The 27,951-nt window shown below is 49.7% G+C and overlaps 1 protein-coding gene, 1 long non-coding RNA gene and 1 other non-coding gene across 6 annotated transcripts in view; all 3 read right to left on the reverse strand.

Annotated features, from left to right (window-relative positions):
* Positions 1-2,265, reverse strand: part of LOC120385157 (anoctamin-7-like) — a 39,071-nt gene extending 36,806 nt beyond the window's left edge. The window contains exon 1 of the mRNA XM_039504280.1: positions 2,210-2,265. Within this exon, the coding sequence (XP_039360214.1) occupies positions 2,210-2,248 (39 nt within the window). The 5' untranslated portion in view covers positions 2,249-2,265. The remainder of the gene's footprint in view (positions 1-2,209) is intronic.
* Positions 2,266-4,709: 2,444 nt separating this feature from the next.
* Positions 4,710-9,743, reverse strand: LOC120385174. 4 transcript variants are annotated; one of them, XR_005589327.1, is made up of 3 exons: positions 9,700-9,743; positions 6,097-6,179; positions 4,710-5,172 (listed from the first exon to the last, which is right to left on the reverse strand). It is a non-coding gene; the product is annotated as an uncharacterized LOC120385174 (long non-coding RNA). The 4 variants fall into 4 exon arrangements; XR_005589325.1 differs by lacking the exon at positions 9,700-9,743 and adding an exon at positions 8,869-8,912; XR_005589326.1 differs by lacking the exon at positions 9,700-9,743 and adding an exon at positions 8,485-8,509.
* A 17,206-nt stretch (positions 9,744-26,949) lies between these two features.
* Positions 26,950-27,023, reverse strand: TRNAT-AGU. The gene has a single exon. It is a non-coding gene; the product is annotated as a tRNA-Thr (tRNA).
* Positions 27,024-27,951: the final 928 nt, after the last annotated feature.

The following is a 27,951-nucleotide window of genomic DNA, read 5'->3' on the forward strand; positions in this document are numbered from 1 at the left end:
TCCCTGGGAATCCTCCTCTGGCCCCCACCCCAGCCCCAGGGCAGCCTTCCTGCTGCACCCCAAACTCCTCATCCCTGGCCCAGACCCACACCCTGCACCCCTCCTGCACCCCAACGCCCTGTCCCAGCCCAGAGCCTGCACCCAACACTCAAACCCCTCTCACACCCAGCCCCCAAACCCCTCCTGCACCCCAAACCCCTGTCCCATCCCAGACTCTGCACCCAGCCCCAAGCCCCCTCCTGCACCCCAACCCCTGTCCCAGCCCAGACCCTGCACCTAGCACCCAAACCCCTCCTAGAGCTTGTGCCCCCTTCTGCACCCAACCCCAACCCCCTGTCCCAGCCCAGACCCTGCACCCAGCACCCAAACTCCCTCGTTTGTACCCTTTTCTGCTCCCAAACCCCAACCCCCTGTCCCAGCCCAGACCCTGCACCCAGCACCCAAACTCCCTCGTTTGTACCCTTTTCTGCTCCCAAACCCCACCCCCCGGTCCCAGCCCAGACCCTGCACCTAGCTCCCACACCCGCGCCTGCACCCCAACCGCCTGTCCCAGCCCAGACCCTGCACCCAGAACCCAAACCCCCTCCTAGAGCTTGTACCCCCTTCTGCTCCCAAACCCCAAACCCCTGTCCCAGCCCAGACCCTGCACCCAGCCCCCAAGCCCCCTCCTGCACCCCAACCCCCTGTCCCAGCCCAGACCCTGCACCTAGCACCCAAACCCCCTCCTGCACCCCAACCCCCTGTCCCAGCCCAGACCCTGCACCCAGAACCCAAACTCCCTCCTAGAGCTTGTACCCCCTTCTGCTCCCAAACCCCAAACCCCAGACCCCGCCCAGACCCTGCCCCCAGCCCCCAAGCCCCCACCAGCACCCCCACCCCTGTCCCAGCCCAGACCCTGCACCTAGCACCCAAACCCCTCCTGCACCCCAACCCCCTGTCCCAGCCCAGACCCTGCACCCAGAACCCAAACTCCCTCCTAGAGCTTGTACCCCTCTGCACCCCTGTCCCAGCCCAGACCCTGCACCCAGAACCCAAACTCCCTCCTAGAGCTTGTACCCTCCTGCACCCCAACCCCTGTCCCAGCCCAGACCCTGCACCCACCCAAACCCCCTCGTTTGTACCCCTTTCTGCTCCCAAACCCCAACCCCCACTCCCAGCCCAGACCCTGCACCTAGCACCCCAACCCCTCCTGCACCCCAACCCCTGTCCCAGCCCAGACCCTGCACCCAGAACCCAAACTCCCTCCTAGAGCTTGTACCCCCTTCTGCACCCAACCCCCAACCCCCTGTCCCAGCCCAGACCCTGCACCCAGAACCCAAACTCCCTCCCAGAGCCTACACCCCAAACCCCCTTCTTCACCCAAACACCCTCCCTGGACCTTGCAGTGCCTTCTAACCTGATGGGTCTATAATTCTTTGATTCTAGCATCTGTCACCTCAAAAGAAGGGCTGGCGTGTCTGGATTTCCTCCGCATCCTCTGCAGTGAAGACAGAAGCAAGGAACTTTTTTAGCTTCGCCGCAGTGGCCTGGTCTTCCTGGAGTGCTCCTTTAGCACCGATTGCCTAGTGGCTTTGCTGACCGTTTGGCAGACTTCCTGCATCCCATGTACCCCCTCCTGCACCCCAACCGCCTGTCCCAGCCCAGACCCTGCACCCAGAACCCAAACCCCCTCCTAGAGCTTGTACCCCCTTCTGCTCCCAAACCCCAAACCCCTGTCCCAGCCCAGACCCTGCACCCAGCCCCCAAGCCCCCTCCTGCACCCCAACCCCCTGTCCCAGCCCAGACCCTGCACCTAGCACCCAAACCCCCTCCTGCACCCCAACCCCCTGTCCCAGCCCAGACCCTGCACCCAGAACCCAAACTCCCTCCTAGAGCTTGTACCCCCTCCTGCACCCAAACCCCCTGTCCCAGCCCAGACCCTGCACCCAAACCCCCTCCTAGAGCTTGTACCCCCTTCTGCTCCCAACCCCCAACCCCCTGTCCCAGCCCAGACCCTGCACCCAGAACCCAAACTCCCTCCTAGAGCTTGTACCCTTTTCTGCTCCCAAACCCCAACCCCCTGTCCCAGCCCAGACCCTGCACCCAGAACCCAAACTCCCTCCCAGAGCCTACACCCCAAACCCCCTTCTTCACCCAAACACCCTCCCTGGACCTTGCAGTGCCTTCTAACCTGATGGGTCTATAATTCTTTGATTCTAGCATCTGTCACCTCAAAAGAAGGGCTGGCGTGTCTGGATTTCCTCCGCATCCTCTGCAGTGAAGACAGAAGCAAGGAACTTTTTTAGCTTCGCCGCAGTGGCCTGGTCTTCCTGGAGTGCTCCTTTAGCACCGATTGCCTAGTGGCTTTGCTGACCGTTTGGCAGACTTCCTGCATCCCATGGACCTCCTCCCCCCCAACCCCCTGTCCCAGCCCAGACCCTGCACCCAGAACCCAAACCCCCTCCTAGAGCTTGTACCCCCTTCTGCTCCCAAACCCCAAACCCCTGTCCCAGCCCAGACCCTGCACCCAGCCCCAAGCCCCCTCCCGCACCCCAACCCCCTGTCCCAGCCCAGACCCTGCACCCAGCACCCAAACCCCCTCCTGCACCTGAGGAAACCATCTGTCTTGCTGTGTTCTGCTTCTAGTTGGGTGGTTTGTCTTTTCCTCACTGGGATTTGACTTCAAAGTGAAAGGTGCCTTTTTAATGATCTTAGAAAGGTTCTGGCCACGCTGCCCTCCTAAACTCTGCCTGCTGCCATTTTACTTTGCACTCTGCAGCAGCTACTCAGCAAGCACTGGAGCTGTTTTGCTGCAGTAAAACAAATTGGCCAGGTGAGACTGATGGTTTCCAAAACCAAACTGGGAGGCGAGGTTTTCAGCTTGCGAACGTGCGTGTATTCGCCCTGGTATGGTCCCTATGGTCCCTAACATTTAGAGGAATATTTAAGTGTAGCAGCTCTCATTGTAGTGAGGACACATACTCCTATAAAAAATCTGTCATGAATGAAGAATTAAGGAGGAAGTTAGTATCCTCCCGGGATGGACTCTAAGTCTGGTCAATCGATCCTCAGTCAGAGAAGATCCCCCACCGAGATGCTATCCGAATCCTTCCCTATGTTCCGATTCGCAGGAGATGGAGCATCAATGTTGCAGTTGATCCTTTGGGCTTACTATCTTCTCTCCATTCTCTAGCAACATTCTGGGAAGAAGTACAAGGAAAGGGTTAACACTCTGGGCAGTTGATGGGAGTGCTTGTCACCGAAGGGCATCCTGTTTGCTGGGTTGCTGCAATCCAGGAGACACAGCAAAAGTGGTGGTGGTGGAGTGAGCTACCGCTGCACAATGCACAACAAATGCAGTCGTAGGCAGTCATCAGTCTGGGGGTAGCACCTGAGAAAACATCTGTCTGTCTTCTGCTTCTAGTTGGGAGGTTCAAGCCCCCCCATCTGGAAAGAAAAGAGTCAAAGTAAAAGCCCACACGAGAGGGTCGGTTCTGGCCACGCTTGACAATCAGGCCAATCAGCTAGCAAAACAAGCTGCTAGGTTAGGATCAGCATATACATGGATAAGACCCAATTTCAGCTGCTGTAGTTAAGATGCCGTCTCCAGATGTGTCAGCAGGCCATGGCATCTTGACCCTGCAAAAACAGGATAATGATCTCCAAGCCCTTTTAACAGCAGGGAAACATCAAGGATATGTAAGGACAAAAACGGATTGATTATAGCAACATCACCAAACTGTGAATTACCTGTACTGGTTATGCCAATAACTCCACGAAAAGAACTAATAACTGTAGCTCATGGCCAGGGACACTATGCTGCGTCCAAAACTTTGGAACGGGTGTCTAAGTGGCGTGGTTGCCTAACATAAAGGAGGAAATACTGGAACAAACCTTTTCTCGATTTGGTATCCCATCAGAAATAGATTCAGACAGAGGACCACACTTTGTGGGTGAAGTCACAAAAGCGCTGTGTGCGGCCTTAAACATCAAACAGCGGTTGCACATAGCTGCTCACCCGCAAAATCTGTTATCGTCGAGAGGCTAATAGAGCCATGAAAACTGCTCTTAGAAAAGTAATAGATGTGCAAGGAAGGGATTGGGATAGCAAACTCCCATATATCCTAGCGGCCATGCGATCTACTAGAACTGTGTGAGGGTTTTCACCGCACGAGATGCTAACTGGGAGAATTATGCACACCCTGAACTTTAGTGGGTGGGAGGAGTTCCACCGGATGAGTACCTTCCCAGGGTGCAAATAGACTTATACATGTCACAGTTGCTAGACACCATCAGCAGTCTTCAACATCGAGTAGCTCCTCAACTAAAGCTAATAACCAAGTCATTAGTGCTTGGTTAGGCCACATTAATGATGTAGGATGGGTGGTTGGTACAAAGGTAATGTTTAGGTATTATATAGAAAAGGCCATGTCCTTAGTCCTCGTTGGGTGGGTCCAGTTATCATAACAAACGGAGCAAGTGCCTCTGTATATCAGGTTCAAATACCAGCAAAGAAGGGGATCAAATTAAAGTGATTCCATAGCAGCCAGGTAAAGGAATGGAAAGGAAATCAACCCATTTAACTGTGCCAATCATATTTTCTCTTCCATTCCTAGATCGACATGACCGCCATCATCCTATTCTCTATGTATATAGGTTGCACTGTATTTGTTAAGGTTTGGTTAATTGATTTGGTTGAAGGTGACCATCTGTTCTGTATAACAGGAGTCATTATGCCACAGAGGATCCCATGGCCACCCTGGATCCTTTGGAACAAAATGACCCCATTTCTGTTTTAATGATCAAGGAAGAACCGTGCTGTGTGCTCAAGTGGGTCAAAGAAAGATCGAACAAGGCAGGTATATTTCAAGCAGTAATTTCAGAAATGTGCCTTAACTATCAGGCTGCACCTGTGGGATGCAGAGAAAAAACAGAAATGTCATGTAAGTGGGATATAGTAAAACCTCTTTTGGGAATTGTACCAAACTTAGGGTGCCCAACAGTTCTCAGATTTGCGGTTGCATTAAATTGGAAGTACCTGAGCATGTACCATGGGGTGGGTTTCTGGAAATATATCAGCTCCTTGGGTTCATGAAAGACCTAGTGCCATGTTCAGAATTAGTACTCCAGCACAGTCCTTCCTTCTCGGCTCTCAATGTACTGTTGTATCCACACCTTCTTGCAATAGTTCGTCTATGCAGGAAATGGATGTAAAGCAGGAAGAGTCTTTTCATTGTAAAACTTTCTACTGCAGTAAGATCAAGGTTAAATTTTCCCGTAAATAGTTAGACTTGTATAGGGAGGTTTAAAATGAATGTTACAACGGCAGACTCTGGTAAATGGTCTATGGTAGGTCCGTATGGAATAAGAGTATACCAATTTGTTTTGGTTCTTCCTTCTCCTATTCCTAGTTTAACTGGTCCGTGGTAATTAGGAAGAAGCAAATCAAACAGTTATTACACATCCCCAGTCTGCGATAAGGAATGTTTTAATCAGCACTACCCCCTCTGTAATACTATGGTTGTATTTGGGTTCAATGCAAATTTTTCGCCATGTGACAATTTATTCATCGGGTGGGTCATAATTTGGCAAAGCCACAGGTGTCGGCAGTTACATCTTTTTAAAACAGGTGTAACACCGACAAGAGGGGGAAATGTTAATTTCAGTATACATGTTTGCGAATTATTCTGTATAAAAGTTAAAATAAGTTCTGTAAATCAAAGGCCATTTTGTTTTGGTAAAGGACAAGGCGACCTCCATTGGGGTCAGGTTCTTGTTCCTCAGTACCTAGAAAAGGCGGGAAAGTGGGAAGAGCAGGAATCTGACCTTGCCCAGCAACAGCTCCCTACAGAGACCAATGAGGGAGGGCCAGGGCACTGGCTCTTGAGCTTTTGAGCTGTCAGAGGTGCAGGTGGCTGCTCTCTCTCCTGGTGCGGTACAATCTTGCCACTGGCTATGGGCCTGCAATAGCTACTTACTAATTAAGTTGGGGTTGTTTGTTTGTTGTTTTGGGAAAGCAAACTTGCATACACGGACCTGGTCCGATTAGTTAGATCAATCGTGCACTCAGGGCGACGCAAAGCGGGTTAGGGTGGGAGTTAAGATAGGGATACGTACCTGTCTGTTTCATCTGTTGTCCACGGTCAGTGTTCACTACTGGCTTCTCTTTTCTGGATCCTGCACCCCTTTATCGCTGATGTCTGTAAAGATAGAACATCTTGTATTATAAGTGCCTGTGTGTTATTCGAATCTCCAGAATCATTAATCCATTCCCCTTTCCATTCCTTCCTCTCCCTTAGCAAATAAAGTGTTGTTGTTTTATTTTATAGCTTTGTGTGTGTGGAGTTCATTAAAGTCAGCTCTGATAGATGGCCTTAAAGGGGACTCAGCGGGAGATAAACTGTAAGGCTCCCCGAGATCTTCTGATCAGATCGGCCTAGAGAGATAAAAATCCTTACGCTTGTTGAACCTCATCAGATCTCTTTTGGCCCAGTCCTTCTTGAGAGTGGGAAGGGGCTGGGACAGCAGCTTAAAGCCACATCTCCCCAGGGCAGCACAGCACAGCGTGCAGCGCAGGGGGCACATTTCAGTTAGTTTCACTTTGTGCAACTTAACCCTGAGGTTCTCAGCCCTGTGAATGAGACTGTGGAATTACCCAGCCCGTGGGAAAGACTGTGAGTGTAAAATATTCCCCAGGGTTGTTCCATCCCTGGGGGACCATCTGCCTCTGGAGGCTGGGGATGGAATCAGGACCTTTCACTGCCAGGCTTCTGCTTATGACCAGGACTACGTCAGCCGTGATCAAGTCTAAACAGTGACTTCCAATGAGCCTTAGCCCACCGACTGTTGTTAACGGGCAAGGCGGAAAGGCCTCAATTTACAACAATGGCCTAATTTTGGGTACCTCAGTTTCTCCTTTGAACTACAGGACTGCAGGGAACTTGTTCCAACTGCAGCCACAGCTGCATGTGGAGTCCTTGGGCACTGCAGGTGTCCAGCCCCTACGCATGTAAAGGCAGGATCCCATATTTGGATCTGACATCAAGAGACATTCTTGAAATCTGGCCCCAGCCCACCACTGTGCTCTGCCTCCCATGCTGCCCAGGGTGGGCCAAAGGGGCTGTAGGGAAGGGTAAAGCCCTCCCCACCCTGGAAATTCCTCCCACACAGGTGCCACTTGTGCCTCCCCAGCAGCTGTAGGCACAAGGAGTGCTCGGGAGGGGAGCATGGACAGGCTGGAGGGGAGGGGTGGAGCAGGGATAGAGGGGTGTGACCAGGGTGAAGCTGCACCTCAGTTTTATACAGGGCCGCCGAGAGGGGCAAGAGGGCAATTTGCCCCAGGCCCGGGCCCGCAGGGCCCCTACGAGTTTTTCGGGGCCCCTGGGCAGGGTCCTTCACTCGCTCCGGGAGCCCGGAAAACTCTTGCGGGACCGGGCCCTTGGAGCTTCTTCTGCTCCCGGTCTTCGGCGGGAATCCTTCCGCTCTGGGGTGGAAGGACCCTCTGCTGGCGAATTACTGCGGCGGGACCCGCCGCCGACGTGCAGCCGGTCTTGGCGGTAATTCGGCAGCAGGGTCCCCGCCACGGGTCTCCGGGGCACTTCGGTGGCGGGTCATGAAGCGGAAGGGCCCCCGCCGCAAATTACCGCCGAAGTGGGGCCCCTGCCGAAGACCCCAGGCCCCCGGAATCCTCTGGGCGGCCCTGGTTTTATACCCTGGCAAAGCCACTAACACCATTAAAATGAGTGCAGCACACTACTCAGCTGAGCTGCAACCTCTATATTAACCATGTAGTTAAAGTGCTGCAGCGTCGTACTCAGGGAACTAGCAGCATCTGCAGCAGCATCTCTGCTCAGCCCAGCTTCCCCAGCACAGCTGAATTCCCTCCTTCTCCCAGACGGCTGCTTTCCCGACTCCTGCCCCAGTCCCCTCGGGCTGCTCCCAGATCCCCTCCTGCAGTGGAATGGACACGTGGCCTGAGAGCCCTGGACACTGGATTTCTCTGTTCACCCCACACCATGGACCCTGCAGGAGCGCTAGTGCAAGCTCCCCTCACCCGCTGCCCTTGATCACTGGTTTGCAGCCCCCAGCTGGGGGAAAGCTCATTCTCCATGGACCAATGAGTCCCTGGTCTCTCTGCTGGGACTCACAGACAGGGAGAAAATCGGTGCAGGCCTTGCTGGGTGTGGTTACGGGTGACGGGGTCACCTACCCCACTAGGGCCCAGGCCGAGATCCCAGCACATTCCACGCTAGCCCCTGACCTGCCATCAGATGGACTTTCAGCTTCTGTCCCTGTGGTGGGGGGAGGCATTGGGTCATTGCCCTGGGGGAGCTGCTGGGCGAGGGAGGCGATTTACCTGCTCACAGACCCAATGGGCTAGTTTTACTTTGGTTATTATAGTTGAAAAGTCATGGAAGATGGGAGAGATTCCAGCAGACTGGAAAAGGGCAAATGTAGTTCCCATATATGAAAAAGGAAATAAGGACAAGCCAGGCAGTTACAGACCAGTCAGCTTAACTTCTGCACCAGGAAGATAATGCAGCAAACAATTCAGGAATCCATCTGAAAACATCTAGAAGATAATAGGGAGAGAAGCAATAGCCAGCTTGGATTTATCAAGGACAAGTTGTGTCAAACCAGCCCCCGATAGCTTTCTTTGACTGGGTAACAAACCTTGCGGATGGGGGGAAGCGGCAGATATGGTTTATCTAGACTTTAGGAAGGCTTTCAATGCAGTCTCACATGACCTTCTCCTTAACAAACTAGGGAAATACAACCTAGATGGAACTACTCTAAGGTGGGTGCATAACTGGTTGGGAAACTGTTCCCAGAGAGTAGTTATCAGTGGTTCACAGTCAGGCCGGAAGGGCATAAGGAGTGGGGTCCCACCATGCTCAGCTCTGGGTCCAGTTCTGTTCAATATCTTCATTCATGATTTAGATCCTGGCATAGAGAGTACAGTTACATAGTTTCAGAGCAGCAGCCGTGTTAGTCTGTATCCACAAAAAGAACAGGAGTACTTGTGGAACCTTAGAGACTAACAAATTTATTTGAGCATTAAGCCACTGAGCCATCCCACCCCCACTCCAGGGGCAGCCATGTGCTGGGAATGACGCAGGGCAACAATTTCCCACCTACACAAGGACAAATCGCTGCAGATAACACGGGTGGAAAATGCCCCTCACGAGAGAAGATTTTAAACTGACGTTTGAGACTCATGGGGAGAACGGGGGAAATCGGGGGAGACGGGAGAGCTGATCATTGGAGGGGAAAGGGGGGAAATCGCCCCAGATTTTATAGCCCGTGTGAGACACTGAGAGAGAAAAGGGGCAGAACTAGAGAGAATTTGTATCGGGGCGAGAGCCAAGTGGCACAAACAGGGACAGGATCAATTAACCCCCTCCCCTACCCCGCCCACCACTTCTCCCCCCACTTGGGAATTTCCTGGCTGCACAGAGACCGTTCAAGGCCCTCCCCCGCGTCCCACTGACCTTCCCCCTCCAACTCCAGCTTCTCCTCCCTGCCTGACACCCCCATCTCCCCACACCACAGGATCCCCCGCCAGGCCCCAGTCTCTGCCCCCCAAATCCCAGCGATGCCGGGGGCAGCTCCTGCTGCAGCTCCACTGGGGCTGAGGCAGCTCTGAGGCTTCTCCCGGGTTCCCCGGGGCAGAGTCACTTTCCTGCCCAGCCCCAGTGCCCCCCCCCCGGGGTCTCTCACTCCAAGGGGGCTCCGTGGGAGGCTGGACACCAGGGATGCAGGACGGCAGGAATGGGGGTGACAGGCCTCCTGTTCCTCAGTCTCACGGCGGGACCCAGGGGGTTCGTCGCTCTCCGGCTCGGGAGCACTGGGAAGACCCGACCGTGGAGGGGCCGTCGCTGGGGGGGGGACGGCCCCGCGCAGGCGCTGAGCACGTCCTTATATCACTTCTGTGGCGGGAAAAGGGCTGAGGAGATGGACCGCGGCGGGCTGGGTTTGGCGGGAAAAACCGGTTTGGACTGGTTTGAGCCTGTCCCCTGATGGTAAACAAGTCCCCTCTCAGAGATGGAGTCAGGGTCAATAGTTCATATGCTCCAGATTGGATCTTATTTTAAAGCCAGTGATTTACTTCGTAGACATCTTATTAACCAACTAATGGAACCTATTCAACAGTTCATACTTCTCACACCTAACAATGAGATAAAAAAAAGAACACAGACAAGCCTTGTCAGTAACAGCTAATGTCCCAACTGGGACGCACGTGAGCTTGTTGCAGAGCTGCTGCTCAGGGATGGGAACCTCCTGGCACCCCAGCCTCCAAAATCACTCAGGCTGCACTTTCTGCACGACTAGGTGCTGGCAGAGGCGTGGGGTGGTGGCCTCTGCTGCAGGTGATGGGAATCGCAGGTATTTAAAGCCATGGCCTAGAGGAGGGAAGTGCCTAACTCCAGAGTCTGCAGCTGCCTAGGGCCAGGGCTGAGGATTTAGAGCCCCTAGTGCTGCCGTTGCAAGGTTCAAGCACGCTCAGCCCTGGCATTGCCACCCCTCCTGCGGCTAGTAGCTGCAGCTGGCTAAGGCTGGCCTCTGGGAACTGGCCCCATGGCTGTAGCCAGAGAAGCTGCAGGTGGCTCTGTGACTACTGGGGCCATTAAGCTAGAGCAGCTAAAGACACTGGAGTTCACCTCAAGGAACAGAGGGCACCAGTAGGACAGGAATGTCAGGGAGCAGGGAAGGAGGGAGCAGGTCAGGCTGGCAGAGGGAGCTTCCAGCTGGGTGGGAGCATTTCCAAAGTGGAAAGGAAACAAGTATGGGGAGAGGTGGTGGTGACCAGGTAGCAGACTAGCATGTAGATGGGAGCAGAGGGAGAGAGGCTGGTGGCTTTGGATTCCCAAGGGCTCAGTCCTGACTTTGGGGAGATGGTGTTTGCAGCTGGCTGGCTCACATGGTAGGATGGGGGCTGAGGGGAATCTGTCAGACCTGATCAGGTGTCTGCTGGCTTTAGAACTCTGAGCTGAGACTAGGACCATCTGCCGTGACTGGTGACATGGGGGGTACTGGAGACATGGCTAGAGAAGGTCTGAATGAGGAAGGAGATAAATCTGTGGGGAGTTTCCTTGATCACTATGAAAGTTCTGCTCACTGTGGACACTGGTAAACCCACATGGGTGTACAGCTCAATAAGAAAACCCGGGGGCTGAGGGAGCTGTGTATGGCAATGCGTACAGTCATGTAGGGGTGTGTGATCAAAATGAAAAATGTCTCTGAGGTTCAGTACCGGGTATCCTATGGCACCAATGGCACTGCCCCACCAGGCCCACACTCGGAGCCCACAGTGACTACATAGGGGCCTACAAATATGTTTGGTGCCGGGACCCACAAAAGGTTAATCTGGTCCTGACTGCCTGAGCACTATTTCAGCCTCACATTTTTGGGTGGACCTCCTACAGTGGGAGCTGCAGAGCCCTCCCCCGTAACACCCCCCCTCCCTCCTGGTGTTGGGAGGGGAACAGGAGAAAGAACAAAATAAGCAAGAGAAGAAGAGAAAGGAGGGAGGGATGGAGGAAAATGTGAAACAAAAAGGACAAACCCTAATGTCCCCAGTTAATTATTGACATACATGTGACCTCAAGTACTACCAATCTGTGTTCCCCCCACCACACACACACACACACCCAACCATCTCCCAAACAGACCCTCAGTCCAAAAAGCATTCATCCTTCATATCGTTGAAAAGACTCACAGCAAACAGAAGAATTCTGGTTTTTAAAATAATCCTCCAGCAAGACTAAGAAACACATCTATCTGTAGCTTAGAAAACATTCCCAAGAAATTTTAACAATATGTTGTCATGAAGAAACCAAAGGACTAAAGAGACCTGATTTTTCAACTACTTAAAAAAAAAACTTCTCAAATCAGCATCTTTAGTGTGAAACTCTTTCTGCTTTTGTAACCAGACAATTCTCCCCAGAAGGAGAGGCACTGGTCCTGGAGACACTGCAATACCAGGTCAATGCATGGGATGGACAGAGCAAGCTCCTATTCCGCAGGTAAGTGCTGCATCCCTGACCCCCTCCCAGAGCCTGCACCCTCACCCCCTCCCCACATACCTCTTCCCACTCCCAAACTCCCTCCCAGAGCCTGCTCCCCGCTCCACACACCCCTGCCCCCAACTCTCTCCCACAGCCTGCACCCCCTCCTCCTTCCCACAAGCCCCCGCCCCCCCGCCCCAGTCTCCCACCCAGAACCTGCAACCCACTCCTCCTCCTGTTCCTGCTACCCCCTGCCCCAGCCCAGAGCCTGCACCCTGCACCCAAACTCCATCCCAGAGCCTGCACCCCAGAACCCCTCCCCCACCCAAACTCCCTCCCAGAGACCAGCCTCGCACCCCACCTGCACCCAAACAACCCCCCGACTCTCCCACCCACCAGCCCCCCAAACCCCAGCCCAGGGCCTGCACCTAGACCTCCTCCCCACCCAAACTCCTCCCAGAGCCTTAGGCAGGTGAAGGGCGGAGTTTTGGGGGGCGGGGTCTGAGGGGTATGAGTGACATTATTGGCCACTGGGAGGACTGGAGGACTGGCACCGGCCCTAAGGTAAATCGTGGTTGAGACCCTGCTTTAAGGGATTGGAGCAATGCTGGAGAGACTGACGGGCAGGGAGCTGGGGAGCTGTGTGTGCCCCAAGGAGAGTTGTTGTTGTGCTCTGGTGACACAGAGCGGGGGTGGGGAGTTTGTAAGCTGTGGTGTTTGTATAGAGAGAAAGTTTACTAATCCCCAGGGTAAAAACTGTTCCTGCTCTGGGCTATACAGGACACTCCTTGTTGTGAGTATAAATCAGTGGGTGAATGTTTCCCAGCAGGGTAATGGGTTCCTAGTTCCAATCCAAGTGATTCCCTTTAAAAACTTTTTCGAATGAAAATCGATTTCCAGACCCATCTCCAGTATGTTCAGGAGTTCGCTGAATGGGGGCGGGGCTTGAAATGAATTTAAACACTCAGCATTTTCCTGTGCAAATGAATAAAGACCTAGCAGAGCTGTCCAGCAGCTGAAATCAGTTCCAGTCCTCGGCGTCTCTAAGAGGGACACTCAGTAGCTGAGGCATGTGGGACACCTCTGTGGTGAGGACAGGTGAAAAAATGCTGGATTCAATGAAAGCTGAGACCATAGGAGGGGAAGGTGAACGGCAGCACCACACCGGGTCATAACACTCAGACACGGGGCTTCACTGTCACTTCCCTGTGTTTTCATCATTTCTATCCTAAGGAACACACCCTCCCCTCCCCACATTGTCACACACAACCTTCTCCTTGAGCCCCATCCCACCCCTACCCCTCTCCCCACACATGCCATGGGACACAGCCTCTCAGAGACCCACCCAGATGGGGCTTGTCTCTGCATCTCCCCAACAGGGAGCAGAGAGCCAAAAGGGCCACAGGAGACCAATGGAGCTAGGCAGGGATAGAAAATACTTCCCCTCCCTTCCCAAGAGTCCCGTTAATCTCACCCATGGGACGTTCCAGCACCAGGTGGGCTCAAAGCACCAACCTTCCCCTGAGCAACGGAAGGGGGAACCAGCTCTAGCACATGGAAGGAGGCTCCCCACCTCTGCTGCTGCCATCCTGCAGCCTTTAATATGGATTTGTTTTAGCTAATGCAACCCCCCCACTCCACTAATCCATCCATGAAACAAAGAGACAATTCCTGAGTTGGGCTCCAGTGGTGCAATGGGTTAGCGCAGTGCTGAGCTGGAGCAGTTTCACCAGTTCGCAGGAGCCGGTTGTTAAATTTAGAAGCCATTTTAGAACCTGTTGTCCCAGGACAAATGGTTCTAAAAGGGCCACCTACCCCTGCCACAGCTCACCTCTGCTCCTACCCTCCCCCTCCCTTGCTTCCCACAAATCAGATGTTCACACAGGAAGCCTGGGACTCAGGAGGGCTCCTTCCTCATCAAGCAGCTCAGTGGATGGGAATCTTAGAGTCACCCTGGGGCTTTAGGAGCAGAAACCCCCACAGAGCTTCCATGCAATTGGCACTTTGCCATCACTGCTCAGGACTGACACTTGTGCAGGGAGACTGGCTGGGCCACATGCCAGCTGGGCCTGAGCAAAGCAGCAGGGGTGAAAGGCAAATGTAGGGAGTGAACCCAGGGCCTTATACATGCGAATCAGGCACTGAGCCACTGAGCCACATCCCCAAACAGGCCTTCTTTGCTGACTGTTACGCTCAGAGCCTGCCTCTTTCCAACGCAGCCAGTGGCTTATAAGCTTCATGGGAAACCTTTTCCCCCCAGTCATGCTCTCGTGCAGGTTGCTGGTTCTTAGGGGTCACTTTGCAGCAGGGCCAGATTTGATGTGTGGGGCGGAGAGAGTGTGTGCGCCCTGGACTCAAGGTTAGCTCAAAAAAAAAAAGGCAAGGGAAATACTGCTGGCTGGGAGCTAAATATGCAGGACAATGGGTTGGGATTCTTCTACGCTCAGATTTGTTATGGAGCTGGCAGTCTCCCAAATGATGGTCTGTTCCTTCCCTCAAAATGCCGGCTAAGCCTCTCCTTTTCAATTTAAAGCTCCATGAAAGGAAAAAAAATGAGGAAGAAAGCACAGAAGCTACGGATGTAGTTGAGACAGGACTTGGAGTGATAAAAGGCCAAAGGAAGGAAAGCCACAATGTTTGTGCCTGGTTTTGAACCAGGGATCTTTTGCATGTTAGGCAAATGTGATAACCACTACACTACAAAAATCACCCGTTGTCAATTTTGGGGCCCTTTTCTAAGGCTTTCTCAGTAGCCACTAAACCAGCTCATTTGCCTTTGAAGAACAGAGAACCCAAAGGGCATCAAGAACTTATGTTTTTTGGATGAGCCAAGAAAAGGGAGTAGCATTGTCCCCCTCGGGCAGTCCTGTTCAATTCCAGGTCAGAAAGCAAAACTCTTCTGCAAGAATATCCGAAAAATATTGTGTTTCACTTCACTTCATAAGTACAGTTGTGTGGCAATTAAATGATGACCCTAAAGTTTCATAAAAGCAAAGAACATTAAACAAGATAGTGTGGGAAATACGGATGTATCTGAGGAAAGGGCTTGGAATGAAGGAAGACAAAAATTGATGGGTCGAGAGAACAGGCCCTGTTTCCCCCTGGTTTGGAGCTTCTCTCACAACTACTGGAATAGAAAAGCTAAGCAAATAGGGTTCTATTGTTGCACAGGAGATTGAAGTGAGGCTATTTTCTCCAGATGATCATGTCAGGAGTGGGGTTTGAAACCACGTCTCTATGCAGAGACCAAAACATCCAAGAGATAGGAAAAAAGAGTCTTAAAACCTAGCACTTTAGACCAGCCCACTATCCTCCTGCTACAAAGACTGTGACTTATGAACCCTAGTTTTTGTTAATAGTTGATGAACTCTTTAGGGAGGTCGAGGTGGCACATCTCTTTCAACTCCTAGAGACCTTCTACAGCACAGCTGATTTTTAGACACGCTCACCCGGACCTAAAGTTACATGTTTCCTGGAGCTCCATGAGTTCTGAGGTGTTGTAATCTCCTGCTCGCATTTTAAGTGAACAAAAGATGGGTGCTGGCATTCTGAGAAAGTAACGGTGAACCATGAAATCCTGCCCTGTGGGCCAGACAGTTAAGCAACCAGCACCCACAACCTCTATCATGACAGCATTCTGTCTGGGAACAACTCACTGATCAATAGCTGAGGGTGAAATCCTCATTTCTGTGTTGTTCTAGCACTGTAGTCCCCCCTTTCCTATTGCTTGTCTGTATAATCTCTGTCTGGTGCTGTGATTGTTTCAGTCTGCTGTATAATTAATTTGTTGAGTGTAAACCAATTAAGGTGGTGGGGTATAATTGGTTAGATAATCATGTTACAATATGTTAGGATTGGTTAGTTACATTTCAGTAAAATGATTGGTTAAGGCATAGCTAAGCAGAACTCAAGTATTACTATATAGTCTGCAGTCAATCAGGAAGTAAGTGGGGGGAATGGGAATGGGGGTAGGGGAATTAGAATTATGTTTTGCTAAGGGGAATAGGAACAGGGAATGGGAACAGGGACACAGGCAAGCCTCTGTGGTGTCAGAGCTGGGAAGGGGGACACTGAGGAAGGAAATTGGAATCATTGCTTGCTGGAAGTTTACCGCAATAAACATTGACTTGTTTGCACCTTTGAACTTTGTGTATTGATGCTCTCTGGTCACTCGACAAGGACCAGGGAATGGGAGGGTGATGGGATAAACCATCTAACAAGTACGTCTTTCAGGATGTGAAAAACCCCAGAACCAGTATAATTAAGCTGACCTAAGCCATGGTTAGATAGTGCTAAATGAAATGAAAGATTGTTCTCTCAATGTAGCTATTACAGGGATGGAAAACCCCTCCAGTCACTGTACAACTGTCTTCTCCACAGTGCTAGAGCAGTGTCACAGCAGCATTTTAAGTTTAGCCAGCCTCAAAGTGAGGTCAGGTCTGGCTGTAGTTTGGCTCTGTGGATGCTCAGGCACTAAGACAACAGCGATGAATTGCATCATGTTATTCCTAGAAGTCATGGATGATGCAATCATAACGAAGCTGAACCAATTGCCCTATATCAGCTCTAGAAATCATACAGTGTCTTGCTCTCTTATTTGTCAGTGTTTGATTTTGCAAAGGGACCCATTTCTCTTTAGCCAAAGTGAGCAGAGATGCCTCGTACTTGTGTGAACAGTGCAGATAACTTGTGCTATGTTTGTGGTGAAGTGACTTTTGCGTCACAAAAGTGCAGTATAAACACTATGGTTAAGAAAGCCTATCACTTTTCTTTTGGCTGCAAAATTGGAGATCAGGTGTGTGATGGAAGCAATGAGTGTGGCAATCTCAGTGAACCGACGGAGGGTGACGGTGGTCAGAGAGAGACAACGGAAGGTTAAAGGGGCAACGATGGGCATAACGATGATGATTGTGTTGTATTTCATTCCTTAGATCTGGTGCCAGCGCCCGTCCCTTTAGCCTTGTAGTTTACCAAGAGTAAAACTAAACCTCTGTTGAGATACAAGGGAGAGTCTGTGTCCATTCCTGCTAGCTGCACAGGGGTTTGACGTTGCTGCTTTCAATCCTCCGGCTCTGCCGAGACAAGGAACAATTCAGGCGGTCACTGAACTGAAGGAGGAGATGATTTTCTGACAGGGAGGACGGCTCCTCTTAAAGGTGTTTGGCAGGCAGCCTCCTTCCCAGGTCTGTCCCGACAACACCCAGTTGAAAAGGACTCTCCTCAGCCCTCCTCAGCCCGGTGAAAATGGCGAGTGAGTGAGCGTGGGGAGAGCGGCGACGGAGGAGATGGATTGAGCGGGCCGGGACCTCGGTGAAGGGGCGGGATGAGGGTGTTCAGTTTTGTTGGGTCAGAAAGTTGGCAACCCCAGATCCAGGGGAAACCACTCAAACACCCAACGAGTCTGGCCAGGGGCAGGACATCAGCTTTGAAGGGAGGGATGGGTGTGGCAGTGACATCACAAAGGCCTTTTGCAGGAACTCGGCCTATTGGGCAAAGGTGGTGGGGAGGGGGTGACCTCACAGAGAGACCCCGACATCAGCCGGGCAGGACAGAGGTGCAGGGCCAGGCCAGTCTCTGAGACCTCCCGGCTTTGCTGCCGCAAGTCTCCTTCGCGAGGTCTCTCTTCGAGGGCTGAGAGAGAATTAGGATTCACGGATGTGAGCATGAGGAGGAACCTCTGTGGAGTTTTCTCCTTTCCTCCCACAGATTGTGCTGAAAACAAACTTCTCTTTGAGAAGGTAAGAGGCTCAGAGAGTTTTGGAACCTGTTCAGTCTGATCCACCTGGCGCAGGCAGCATTCTAGGCTTCAGGTGGCAGAATTTGATTTCCTACCTAGGGTTTGATGGTTGGAATCCCTGGGGACATTGGGGTTTGTCCTTTTTGGTTTTCCTTTTCCTCTTTCCTCCCTCCTTTCGCCTCTTGCTTCTTTTTTCCCTTTTCCCAGCTTCCCTCCCTCTAACAAGGAGGGACGTGTCTGGAGTGCGGGCAGGGGAGGGGTATTGCTCTCATTGCAGAGGTCCTCACCAAGAGGTGGGGCTGGATCTGAGAGTGATCCCGTCTGATGGTGACCTGGGCCGTCCTTTGGGACATCTGGTGAGACCTCTCAGCCTCCCGGCCCTCAGAGTCTCAGTGCTGATTGGCCGAGCAGGGGGCTATCGAGTGAGAGACCCAGATCCTTTTGGTCTTTTTACAAATCAGGCAAAGAAGTCACAACCAATCCAATGTACGGGATTAATCTTGCTGCTTCTCTCCATTAATTGTCTCTTAGCAGAGATGATTTCCTCTAATGTTCTAGGTCTTCTAAACTCCTTGCTGAATAATTACTATGAACCACTGTTGGTCTGTAGCTCACTTGAGAGCACTTTATTCTGATCAGTCAACATATGAAATTCAAGATCTGAGAGAGAGTTTGAAAGTCAGGAGCAGTGTTTCCTCTAATTTGTTATGTCCGTGTGCGGAATTAATTTTGTTGTGTGCACCAATACGGAGGTGAGGTGTGACACCTCACCTGTCTATTGGTGCTCATTCCAAACTTCATTCTGCACATGGATGGTGTGTGTGAGGTGAGGCTGAAGGGTTAGAAGTGTGGAGGGTGGCTCAGGAAGGGCAGAGGTTGGGGTGCCAGGGCTCCGGCTGCAGTCTCTGGGGTGGGGTTGGGGATGAGAGGCTCAGGGCTGGAGCAAAGGGTTGGGGTGCAGGGGTGTGAGGGCTCCGGCTAGGGATGCGGGCTCTGGGTTGGGGCTGGGAATAAGGGGCTTGGGGTGCAGGTTGCCCCAGGGAGAGAGAACTCCCCCGCAGCTCTCTCTCACCACAGCAGATCAGGGACAGGTGAGAGGGCACCTGTCTCCTGGCCACAGCAGCGCTGGTGGGGCTGGGCTGGGTCAGGTTGGGGCACGGGAGGAACAGGATTTATTTTCCTAAGTCAAAGGGGAAGGGAAGTAGTTATGCTCAGTTTTACCTTATAAAATTAAGTCCTGTCTAACCCACAGGACACTTTGGGAATAAGATACCATGTTTTGTGGTGACATCACAAGAGCAGAGGATGTGAGAACTACAGCAACAGAGATGGCAGGGAGGTTAGAATCAGATTGTTTCAAATGCTGACATTTAACAGCAACGCTTAGCTAACACAATGGAGAAAGGAATTCTCTGCTAAAGATTCAACCTGCCCCTTTGGCCAACTCCACCTTCCCTGACCGGGTGTGCTCAGAACACCTCTCCCACCAGCCCCCACACACACACAGAAGCCCACAGATGGCCACCCAGCACAAAGCAAGGGAGGGGTTGCTTGGCTTGTTTTACTTTTACTTTTCAAAGGCTTTTAAAAGCATTTTCTGCCCCTGTTCCCCATGGTGAGGAAGCAGATGGTTAGTTAAACAAAAGTTAAACAAAAGTTAAAAGGTAGAGTGACTAAAATGAAATCCCTGCAAGTTGCGTGGGCCCTTTTTAAAGACACCATAATAGAGGTCCAACTTCAATGTATAGCCCAAATTAAGAAACACAGTAAAAGAACTAAAAAAGAGCCATCGTGGCTTAACAACCATGTAAAAGAAGCAGTGAGAGATAAAAAGACTTCCTTTAAAAGTGGAAGTCAAATCCTAGTGAGGCAAATAGAAAGGAGCATAAACACTGCCAACTTAAGTGCAAGAGTGTAATAAGAAAAGCCAAAGAGAAGTTTGAAGAACAGCTAGCCAAAACTCCAAAGGTAATAACAAAATGTTTTTAAGTACATCAGAAGCAGGAAGCCTGCTAAACAACCAGTGGGGCCTTGACGATCAAAATACAAAGGAGCGCTTAAAGGCGATAAAGTCATTGCGGAGAAACTAAATGAATTCTTTGCTTCAGTCTTCACGGCTGAGGATGTTAGGGAGATTCCTGGCTTTTGTAGGTGACAAATCTGAGGAACTGTCACAGATTGAAGTGTCACTAGAGGAGGTTTTGGAATTAATTGATAAACTCAACATTAACAAGTCACCGGGACCAGATGGCATTCACCCAAGAGTTCTGAAAGAACTCAAATGTGAAGTTGCGGAACTATTAACTAAGGTTTGTAACCTGTCCTTTAAATCGGCTTCGGTACCCAATGATTGGAAGTTAGCTAATGTAACGCCAATATTCAAAAAGGGCTCTAGAGGTGATCCGGCAATTACAGACCGGTAAGTCTAACGTCGATGCAGGGCAAATTAGTTGAAACAATAATTAAGAATAAAATTGTCAGACACATAGAAAAACATAAATTATTGAGCAGTAGTCAACATGGTTTCTGTAAAGGAAATCGTGTCTTAATAATCTATTAGAGTTCTTTGAAGGGGTCAACAAACATGTGGACAAGGGGGATCCGGTGGACATAGTGTACTTGGATTTCCAGAAAGCCTTTGACAAGGTCCCTCACCAAAGACTCTTACGTAAATTAAGTTGTCATGGGATAAAAGGGAAGGTCCTTTCATGGATTGAGAACTGACAGGGAACAAAGGGTAGGAATTAATGGTAAATTCTCAGAATGGAGAGGGGTAACTAGTGGTGTTCCCCAAGGGTCAGTCCTAGGACCAATCCTATTCAATTTATTCATAAATGATCTGGAGAAAGGGGTAAACAGTGAGGTGGCAAAGTTTACAGATGATACTAAACTACTCAAGATAGTTAAGACCAAAGCAGATTGTGAAGAACTTCAAAAAGCTCTCACAAAACTAAGTGATTGGGCAACCAAATGGCAAATGAAATTTAATGTGGATAAATGTAAAGTAATGCACATTGGGAAAAATAACCCCAAATATACATACAATATGATGGGGGCTAATTTAGCTACAACGAGTCAGGAACAAGATCTTGGAGTCATTGTGGATAGTTCTCTGAAGATGTCCACGCAGTGTGCAGAGGCGATCAAAAAAGCAAACAGGATGTTAGGAATCGTTAAAAAGGGGATAGAGAACAAGACGGAGAATATAGTATTGCCCTTATATAAATCCATGGTATGCCCACATCTCGAATACTGTGTACAGATGTGGTCTCCTCACCTCAAAAAAGATATTCTAGCACTAGAAAAGGTTCAAAAAAGGGCAACTAATATGATTAGGGGTTTGGAGAGGGTCCCATACGAGGAAAGATTAAAGAGGCTAGGACTCTTCAGCTTGGAAAAGAGGAGACTAAGGGGGGATATGATAGAGGTATATAAAGTCATGAGTGACATTGAGAAAGTGGATAAGGAAAAGTTATTTACTTATTCCCATAATACAAGAACTAGAGGTCACCAAATGAAATTAATAGGCAGCAGGTTTAAAACAAATAAAGGAAGTTCTTCTTCATGCAGCGCACAGTCAACTTGTGGAACTCCTTACCTGAAGAGGTTGTGAAGGCTAGGACTATAACAATGTTTAAAAGGGAACTGGATAAATTCATGGTGGCTAAGTCCATAAATGGCTATTAGCCAGGATGGGTAAGAATGGTGTCCCTAGCCTCTGTTTGTCAGAGGATGGAGATGGATGGCAGGAGGAAGATCACTTGATCATTGCCTGTTAGGTTCACTCCTCTGGGGCACCTGGCATTGGCCACTGTCGGTAGACAGATACTGGGCTAGATGTACCTTTGGTCTGACCAGTACGGCCTTTCTTATGTTCTTATGTTTTCCACTGCAGGAGACCCAGCCAGGGACTGATGTGCTGGAGATATGTTGGGAAAAGGAACTGTCTGAATTGCCAAGGCAGGAAGCCAACAATCTACAGCAACATCATTAACCACAAACTCACTCTAACCATGCTCCAGCCAGACGGGAAATGGGCAGGAATTCTTGCTGTTCAGCCATGGCCACACATACAGAGGTGCACAGCAGTGAGGGTGCTGGGCAAGCTTGTCTGAGCGAACAATTGGAAATGATCCTTCCGTTAGAACAGAACCAGAGTGTAGAAAGGCCCCTGTGTTAAGTGGTTGAGGCTGAGGCCTTAGGAAGCTGGCCTACGATACCACAGGAATCTTTCTGTGGAGGTTTGATTCTTGCCAGCTAGGGGAAGCTGGTGTGTGGTGTCTTTGTGGCTGCACTTTCAGTGATGCAGGTTTCTCTATCCCATTGTTCCAGGGTCATCCTACTAGATTGCCAGCTGCTTTTCAGCTGCAGTGTGGAGACTGTTTGTGTGTGTGGAGAGACAGTGTGTGTGTGTGTGTGTTGGGGAAGAGTGAGTGTGTTGAGGTAGGTAGGAGCGGATCATTATCCCTACTTGAAAGAGGGAGACGCTCAGGCTGAGAAAGGAGAATTGACTTGTCTTAGGTCACAAAGCCAGTCAATGGCTGAATTAGAATAGGACCCCCCAGAGCCCTGATTTTCAAATTAACCATCGGATCTTGAATTTCATACATTGAATGACCTCAATAAAGTGCTCTTAGATGAGCTCCAGTCCAACAAGTGTGCACAGTAATTATTCAGCCAGTATTTGAGGAGAACTGTAATGTTAGAGAGAATCATGAACTGCTCAGAGACCACTAATGCAGAGAAGCAGCAAAATTTGTCAAACATATAACTGGTTATGACTTATTTACTTGGTATTTCAAACTTGTGCTATGCTTCAGGGGAACACCCCAGCCAGACAAGTTGGTGTCAGTTCTGTCTAGCCTGCTTGATGGCCCATTAAGGATCATCAGCTATACAATCGACCCATTGAGAGAAGGCAGATTCGCCTTGTGCCTCAGCAAGGTATGCAGGGACCTGCCTGTGCACAGAACTCAGGTTTTCTATACACATGGTGGATAGAGTGTCCTTGGGACAAAGAAAGCAAAGACCACATGGCAGAGACTATACAAGGCTGATGCCTCATCTCCATCTTGTCTTCAATCCTGCTCCATACCTCTGGAAGGACTTTGCTACAAACTGAAGCTCCAGACAAAGGACTGAATGACCCATCCCAGCTGTGGATGGACTCCAGAACTTGATTTGAACTTGCAGTTTCTTCCATCACTGCTACAACTCTGAACCAAGAACTTTGCCATTACTGAATGTGAAGAGTTAAAATCCATGTGCCTTTTGTATAACAACCTGGTCTATGGATTGTGCCAGCTCTTTTCAGAGCCAAAGTCAGAGTATGGTCAAGGGACCAGAGGCCTAGCAAATCGTGATCAGCTAAGAGAAAGCTGGATAAACAGAAAGCCTTGCTTGCTAAGATAGGCCTGGTCAGCAAATTGCCAGGTGTTGGAGCTATGAACTAAAGAACTGTGTCTTATTCAGAGTTGCAGATTGAACAAAGAATCCCTGTTCCTATTGTGTTAGTCTCTTCTGTAGGGAGACGTTCTTCCCACAGATCCAGCCTTGAGTTTATGAGAAGTTGGCACATGTCAGTATAAGATATGGCATCCTTCCACCTCCTTCCCAGGGACCATGTAATAAGTTTTTTTGGCAGAAGTGGGTTGTAGTGAAAGGAAGTTTGAGAAACTCTGGCATAGAGCATCTCCATTAATTGAGTGACATAGACTCAATGTTTGAAATGTTGACTTGTCCTTAGCCTCTAAATATGTCTAGACTTGGCGCACTGTGGGTGATCTGACACTGAAAGTACAACAAGGCAAGGCTGGTGTGTGAAAGACACCACACACCAGCCTTGCCGGCAAGAATCAAACCTCCACATAAAGACCCTATGGTGTCATAACCCAGCTCCTAAGCCCTCAGCCACAACCACTTAACACACAGGCCTTTCTACACTTATGGTTCTGTTCTCACTGAAAGGTCATTTCCAATTGTTTGCTCAGACCAGCTTCCCCAGCACACTCACTGCTGTGCAGCTCTGTATGTGTGGCCATGGCTGAACAGCAAGAATTCCTGTCCATTTTCCTACTGGCTGGAGCATGATCAGAGTGTGTCTGTGGTTGATGATGTTGCTGTAGATTGTTCATTCCCTGCCTTGGCAATTCAGACAGTCCCTTTTCCGTCGTATCGCCAGCACCTCTGTGATTCCAATAGCAGGGCAGGTTTTCTCTGGGCACTGAGATTTTCATGGAGTTGGTGGCGCCTTTCTTTCCTCACCCTGGAGTAAACTCAGCTTTTTATTCCATCCTTGATGACTCATGGAATAACACCAGTAGCATGAAGAGGAGAGGGAATATCTCACTGCCGGGGGGCTAGGGAGGAAGGTGGCGCATCCCCTCTGTCTGACCATTGCCATTGCAGGAGAGAAGGTTTCAATGGAATCAGATGCCCTGGCTCAGACAAGAGACAGAGGGCAGTTTTGCTGTTCATGGATCCATGCAAAGGAAATTGTGTCTCTGTGTGAAAATGGGAGGAAATGAAACGCCCACATGGTGGTGCCTAAGGCAGAAGGGACCCTATAGGATTAGAACAGGACACGTTCTCAAGCAGCATGTTTCTTACTTTGCCCATCTGTCAATTTTGATTATTATTGATGGAAATATTTTGCCATTGGGTTGTGTGTTTCCACAGAAATTGACATTTACCAACAAAAATTCTTCCAGTCCTGCCGAGTCTGCCAGTGGTGAGTTTAGAAGGACAGAGTCACTCTTCCCACTTCCCATGCCAGGCCTGTGCTCTCCAGGTGTCAACTTCCCACACAGCTGGGATCCTTCCCTGATCTCCTCTCAGACCTGCCCCCACCCCCTTCTGGGATCCCCTCCCAACACTGTCCAACTCCCTGCTGGCAGGATCCTCCCCATTCTTTTCATTTCCTGCCTCCCCTCTGAGCAAAATCTCTGGCCTGTTCCCACACTAGAAAATGAACCCAGGCCACCTGGGTAAAAACCAGGAATCCTGACCACTAGACCATATGGGACTTGCACAAGCAAGAATCCATTTACACATTCACTAACACATTCACACATTCACATTCATTAACATTTAAAAGTAGCCATTCAAAAAACTTCAAAAACAGACTTCAAAGAGAAATTGCAGAGTTACAATTTATTTGCAAACTTAACACCATTACTTTGAGCTTGAATAGGGACTGGGAGTGGCGGGCTCACTACAAAGCAATTTTCCCTCTCTTGGTATTGACACCTCCCCATCAATTATTGGCAGTGGACCACATCCACCCTGACTGAATTGGCCTTCAGCACTGGTTCTCCCCTTGTAAGGTAACTCCTTTCATGTCATGTTCCAATATATATTTATGCCTGTATCTGCAGTTTTCACTCCATGCATCTGAAGAAGTGGGTTTTTGACCCACGACCGCTTATGCCCAAATAAATCTCTTAGTCCTTAAGGTGCCACTGGACTTCTCGCTGTTTTCGTGAAATAAAGCAAAACACATTCTAAGCTGATCTTAACCCTTTCAGTGCCCTTATAAACTTAGATGTTTCTCACCACAGGCTGGCTGGTTGCTTTTCAGCTGGGGTCTCCCCTTTGATCAGCTCTTCAGTCGCTTGGTGTGGTGGTGTCTGTAGGTGGAGGTGGAAGAGAGAGATAAAGCATGGCGAATGTCTCTCCTTTTATCATGTCCTTCCTTCCCCATTGGCTTTGTGGCCCTCTTCAGAGTCAGGTGAGCATCACTGCGTCTCTCCAAGCAAGGCTGAGCAATTCCCCTCGTGTAGCCTCATGCCGATGGTGGCTGATTCCACCAACTTACAGCATAATGACAACCACACTACACAATTCTCATAACTTCATATGCATGAATGGTATACATAGATGGGTAGAGAAATGACTTTCAGCAGATCATATCCTTTTCCTCGATACCTTACAAGTCATGCTTTATATGTAAGATCACGATTATATGAAAATGAGGAATATGGGGTTACAGCCGCTCCCCCAAAGGTATAGAATGTGACACTGAGATTCTATTTTCATTTATGTAACTAACTTTGACCTCTCTGCCTAACACTTATAATCACTTACAATCTATCTTTCTGTAGTTAATAAACTTATTTTAATGTTTTATACTTACTTGTGAAATTGTCCAAAGTGCTTGGGAAAGCTGCTCAGATTAAAAAGGCTAGTGCATGTTCACTTTCTTTTTGAGGAAGTGGCGAATTAATTAATGAGCTTGCACTTTTCAAGAGGTTTTGAGCAGTGTAAGACGGTACATTTCTGAGGTGCAAGGCTGAGGGCTGGGGAGATATGCTGGTGTCTCTCTCTGTGTATAATTGAGGAGTGGCTTATAGAGCATTCATGCCACTTAGTTGGGTGCATTGCTGCATGTTGTTGGCTGAGTGATCACAGCACATGGAGGGGGTTTTGCTGCTTGTCACTAGTGCAGCATTGTAAGACACAGCCCAGCCTGGAGAGAAGAGGACAGAGCAGTTCCACAGTTTGGGATTGTACCCCGCGGATCCCACCACACAGAGACTCTCCTATGACTAGCCGTGGTAATATTGTGCTTAGTGCCTTGTAGCTCCAAGAGCTGCAGTTGCAAGATGAGTTACAGAGACCTTGATCTTGTTTCCATGTTTATCCGATGCCTCTTTTCTACACTTGTCAGCAAAAAGACCCATTTCTTTTGCAAGCATTTGTATGGCTAGCCAGAGTCGGACTTCTCCGTTAACAAAAAAGATCGACCAAAAGGTGACAAGAGGAGGCACGCTCAGCAAGGCAGGACTGTATGCTGGATCTGCTTTTTATCCAGCAGGTCTCTTGGCAAGCTCTGCCATGGTGCCACTCACTGGGACTTCTCCCTTAACTGCTCCGTGTTTCATCAAAAACAATAAAATGAAAGGTGAAAGGACAGTAATTCTCCATTTCCTGCAAGCCCTGCAGAGAACCCTCTAGAAGGGTCTCTGTGCATAGATATTCCCAGCGAATTGCATGGGCGCATGACACAGGCTCTCGTGTCACAGCAATTGCAGTCTAAGCAACCTCCTTGCCTACGCAATGGCCTTTTCATCAACTGCAGGCTGGTGACTTGATTCTCTCCAATGCTTCTCTGCAAAGAAGCCTTTTCCTTAGCAAGCAATTACTTGGATTGCCAAGGGAGGTCTCTTCTGTTTCCTAGAAAGACACAGGAAAATGTGAGCAAAAGAGATGAAAGCTATAGAGGCAGGGCACCACTGGGAGTTGAACCCACGATCTCCTGTTTACTAGACAGGTGCTTTAGCCAGCTAAGCCATGGTGCCTTCCCTAAGGGAGCATTTGCAACCACTACACTTGATGGTCACGACTACACCTTCAAATTCCAAAGTACAGACATTCCCCATTTCCTTCAAGACTTGCAGACTTTTGCTGTCTGGCTCTCTGTGCATGGAAAGCCACAGATGAGCTGACAGGGGGCTTCTAACATGCACTTCTCCCACAAGCTGCTGTGATCAGGTACTGATTAGTGCTCTGTGTTTCAGTCACAGCAGCTTCAGCTCAACTCTGAGTCATGGTAACCTTTCCATCAGCTCCAGACTTACCATTCAACACTTTCCAAGACTTAGCTGCAAGGAAGGGTCTCTGTGTCTTGAACAAGCACTTACAAGGACTGTGCAGTGAGGTCTTTTCTTTGTATGAGAAGAGATACAAAACAGGAGCCTGACAGAAAAGCCAGGTTCTGCAAGGAGGAACTGTCAGGCCAAGCCAGGATCTCCTGGTGAGTAGGAAGGCTCTTTAGCTAGCTCTTCCCACAGAGACTGATTATGGTTACAGACCCATCCTGAAATTAGAACAGGATATTTTCAAACTTATTCTAACAGTAAAATAACACAATTCAACCCTGTTGTACAGAGGAGAAATCACTCCATCATTTCATAGTTATTGCTACTGATCTCACTGACAAACTTCCTTTTCTCAAAAAGCACTGTGGTACCTTATAGACTAACAGATGTTCTGGAGCATGAGCTTTTGTGGGTGAATACCCACTTTGTTGGATGCTCTTTGCTGCTTTTACAGATCCGGACTAACACGGCTACCCCTCTGATACTCCCTTTTCTCAGGGCTGCTCCCAGCACTTTAGGGAGTTTTTCCTCTTCTCCCTTCCAGCTTCCCGGATGGCCAGTTTTGCTCTTTCACTTACATCCTTCACTGCTTTGGATGAAGCTGTGTTTGCCCCCAGTTTAATCCGTA

The sequence above is a fragment of the Mauremys reevesii genome, linkage group 17, assembly GCF_016161935.1.
Source record: "Mauremys reevesii isolate NIE-2019 linkage group 17, ASM1616193v1, whole genome shotgun sequence".
Classification (NCBI taxonomy): Eukaryota; Metazoa; Chordata; order Testudines; family Geoemydidae; genus Mauremys; species Mauremys reevesii.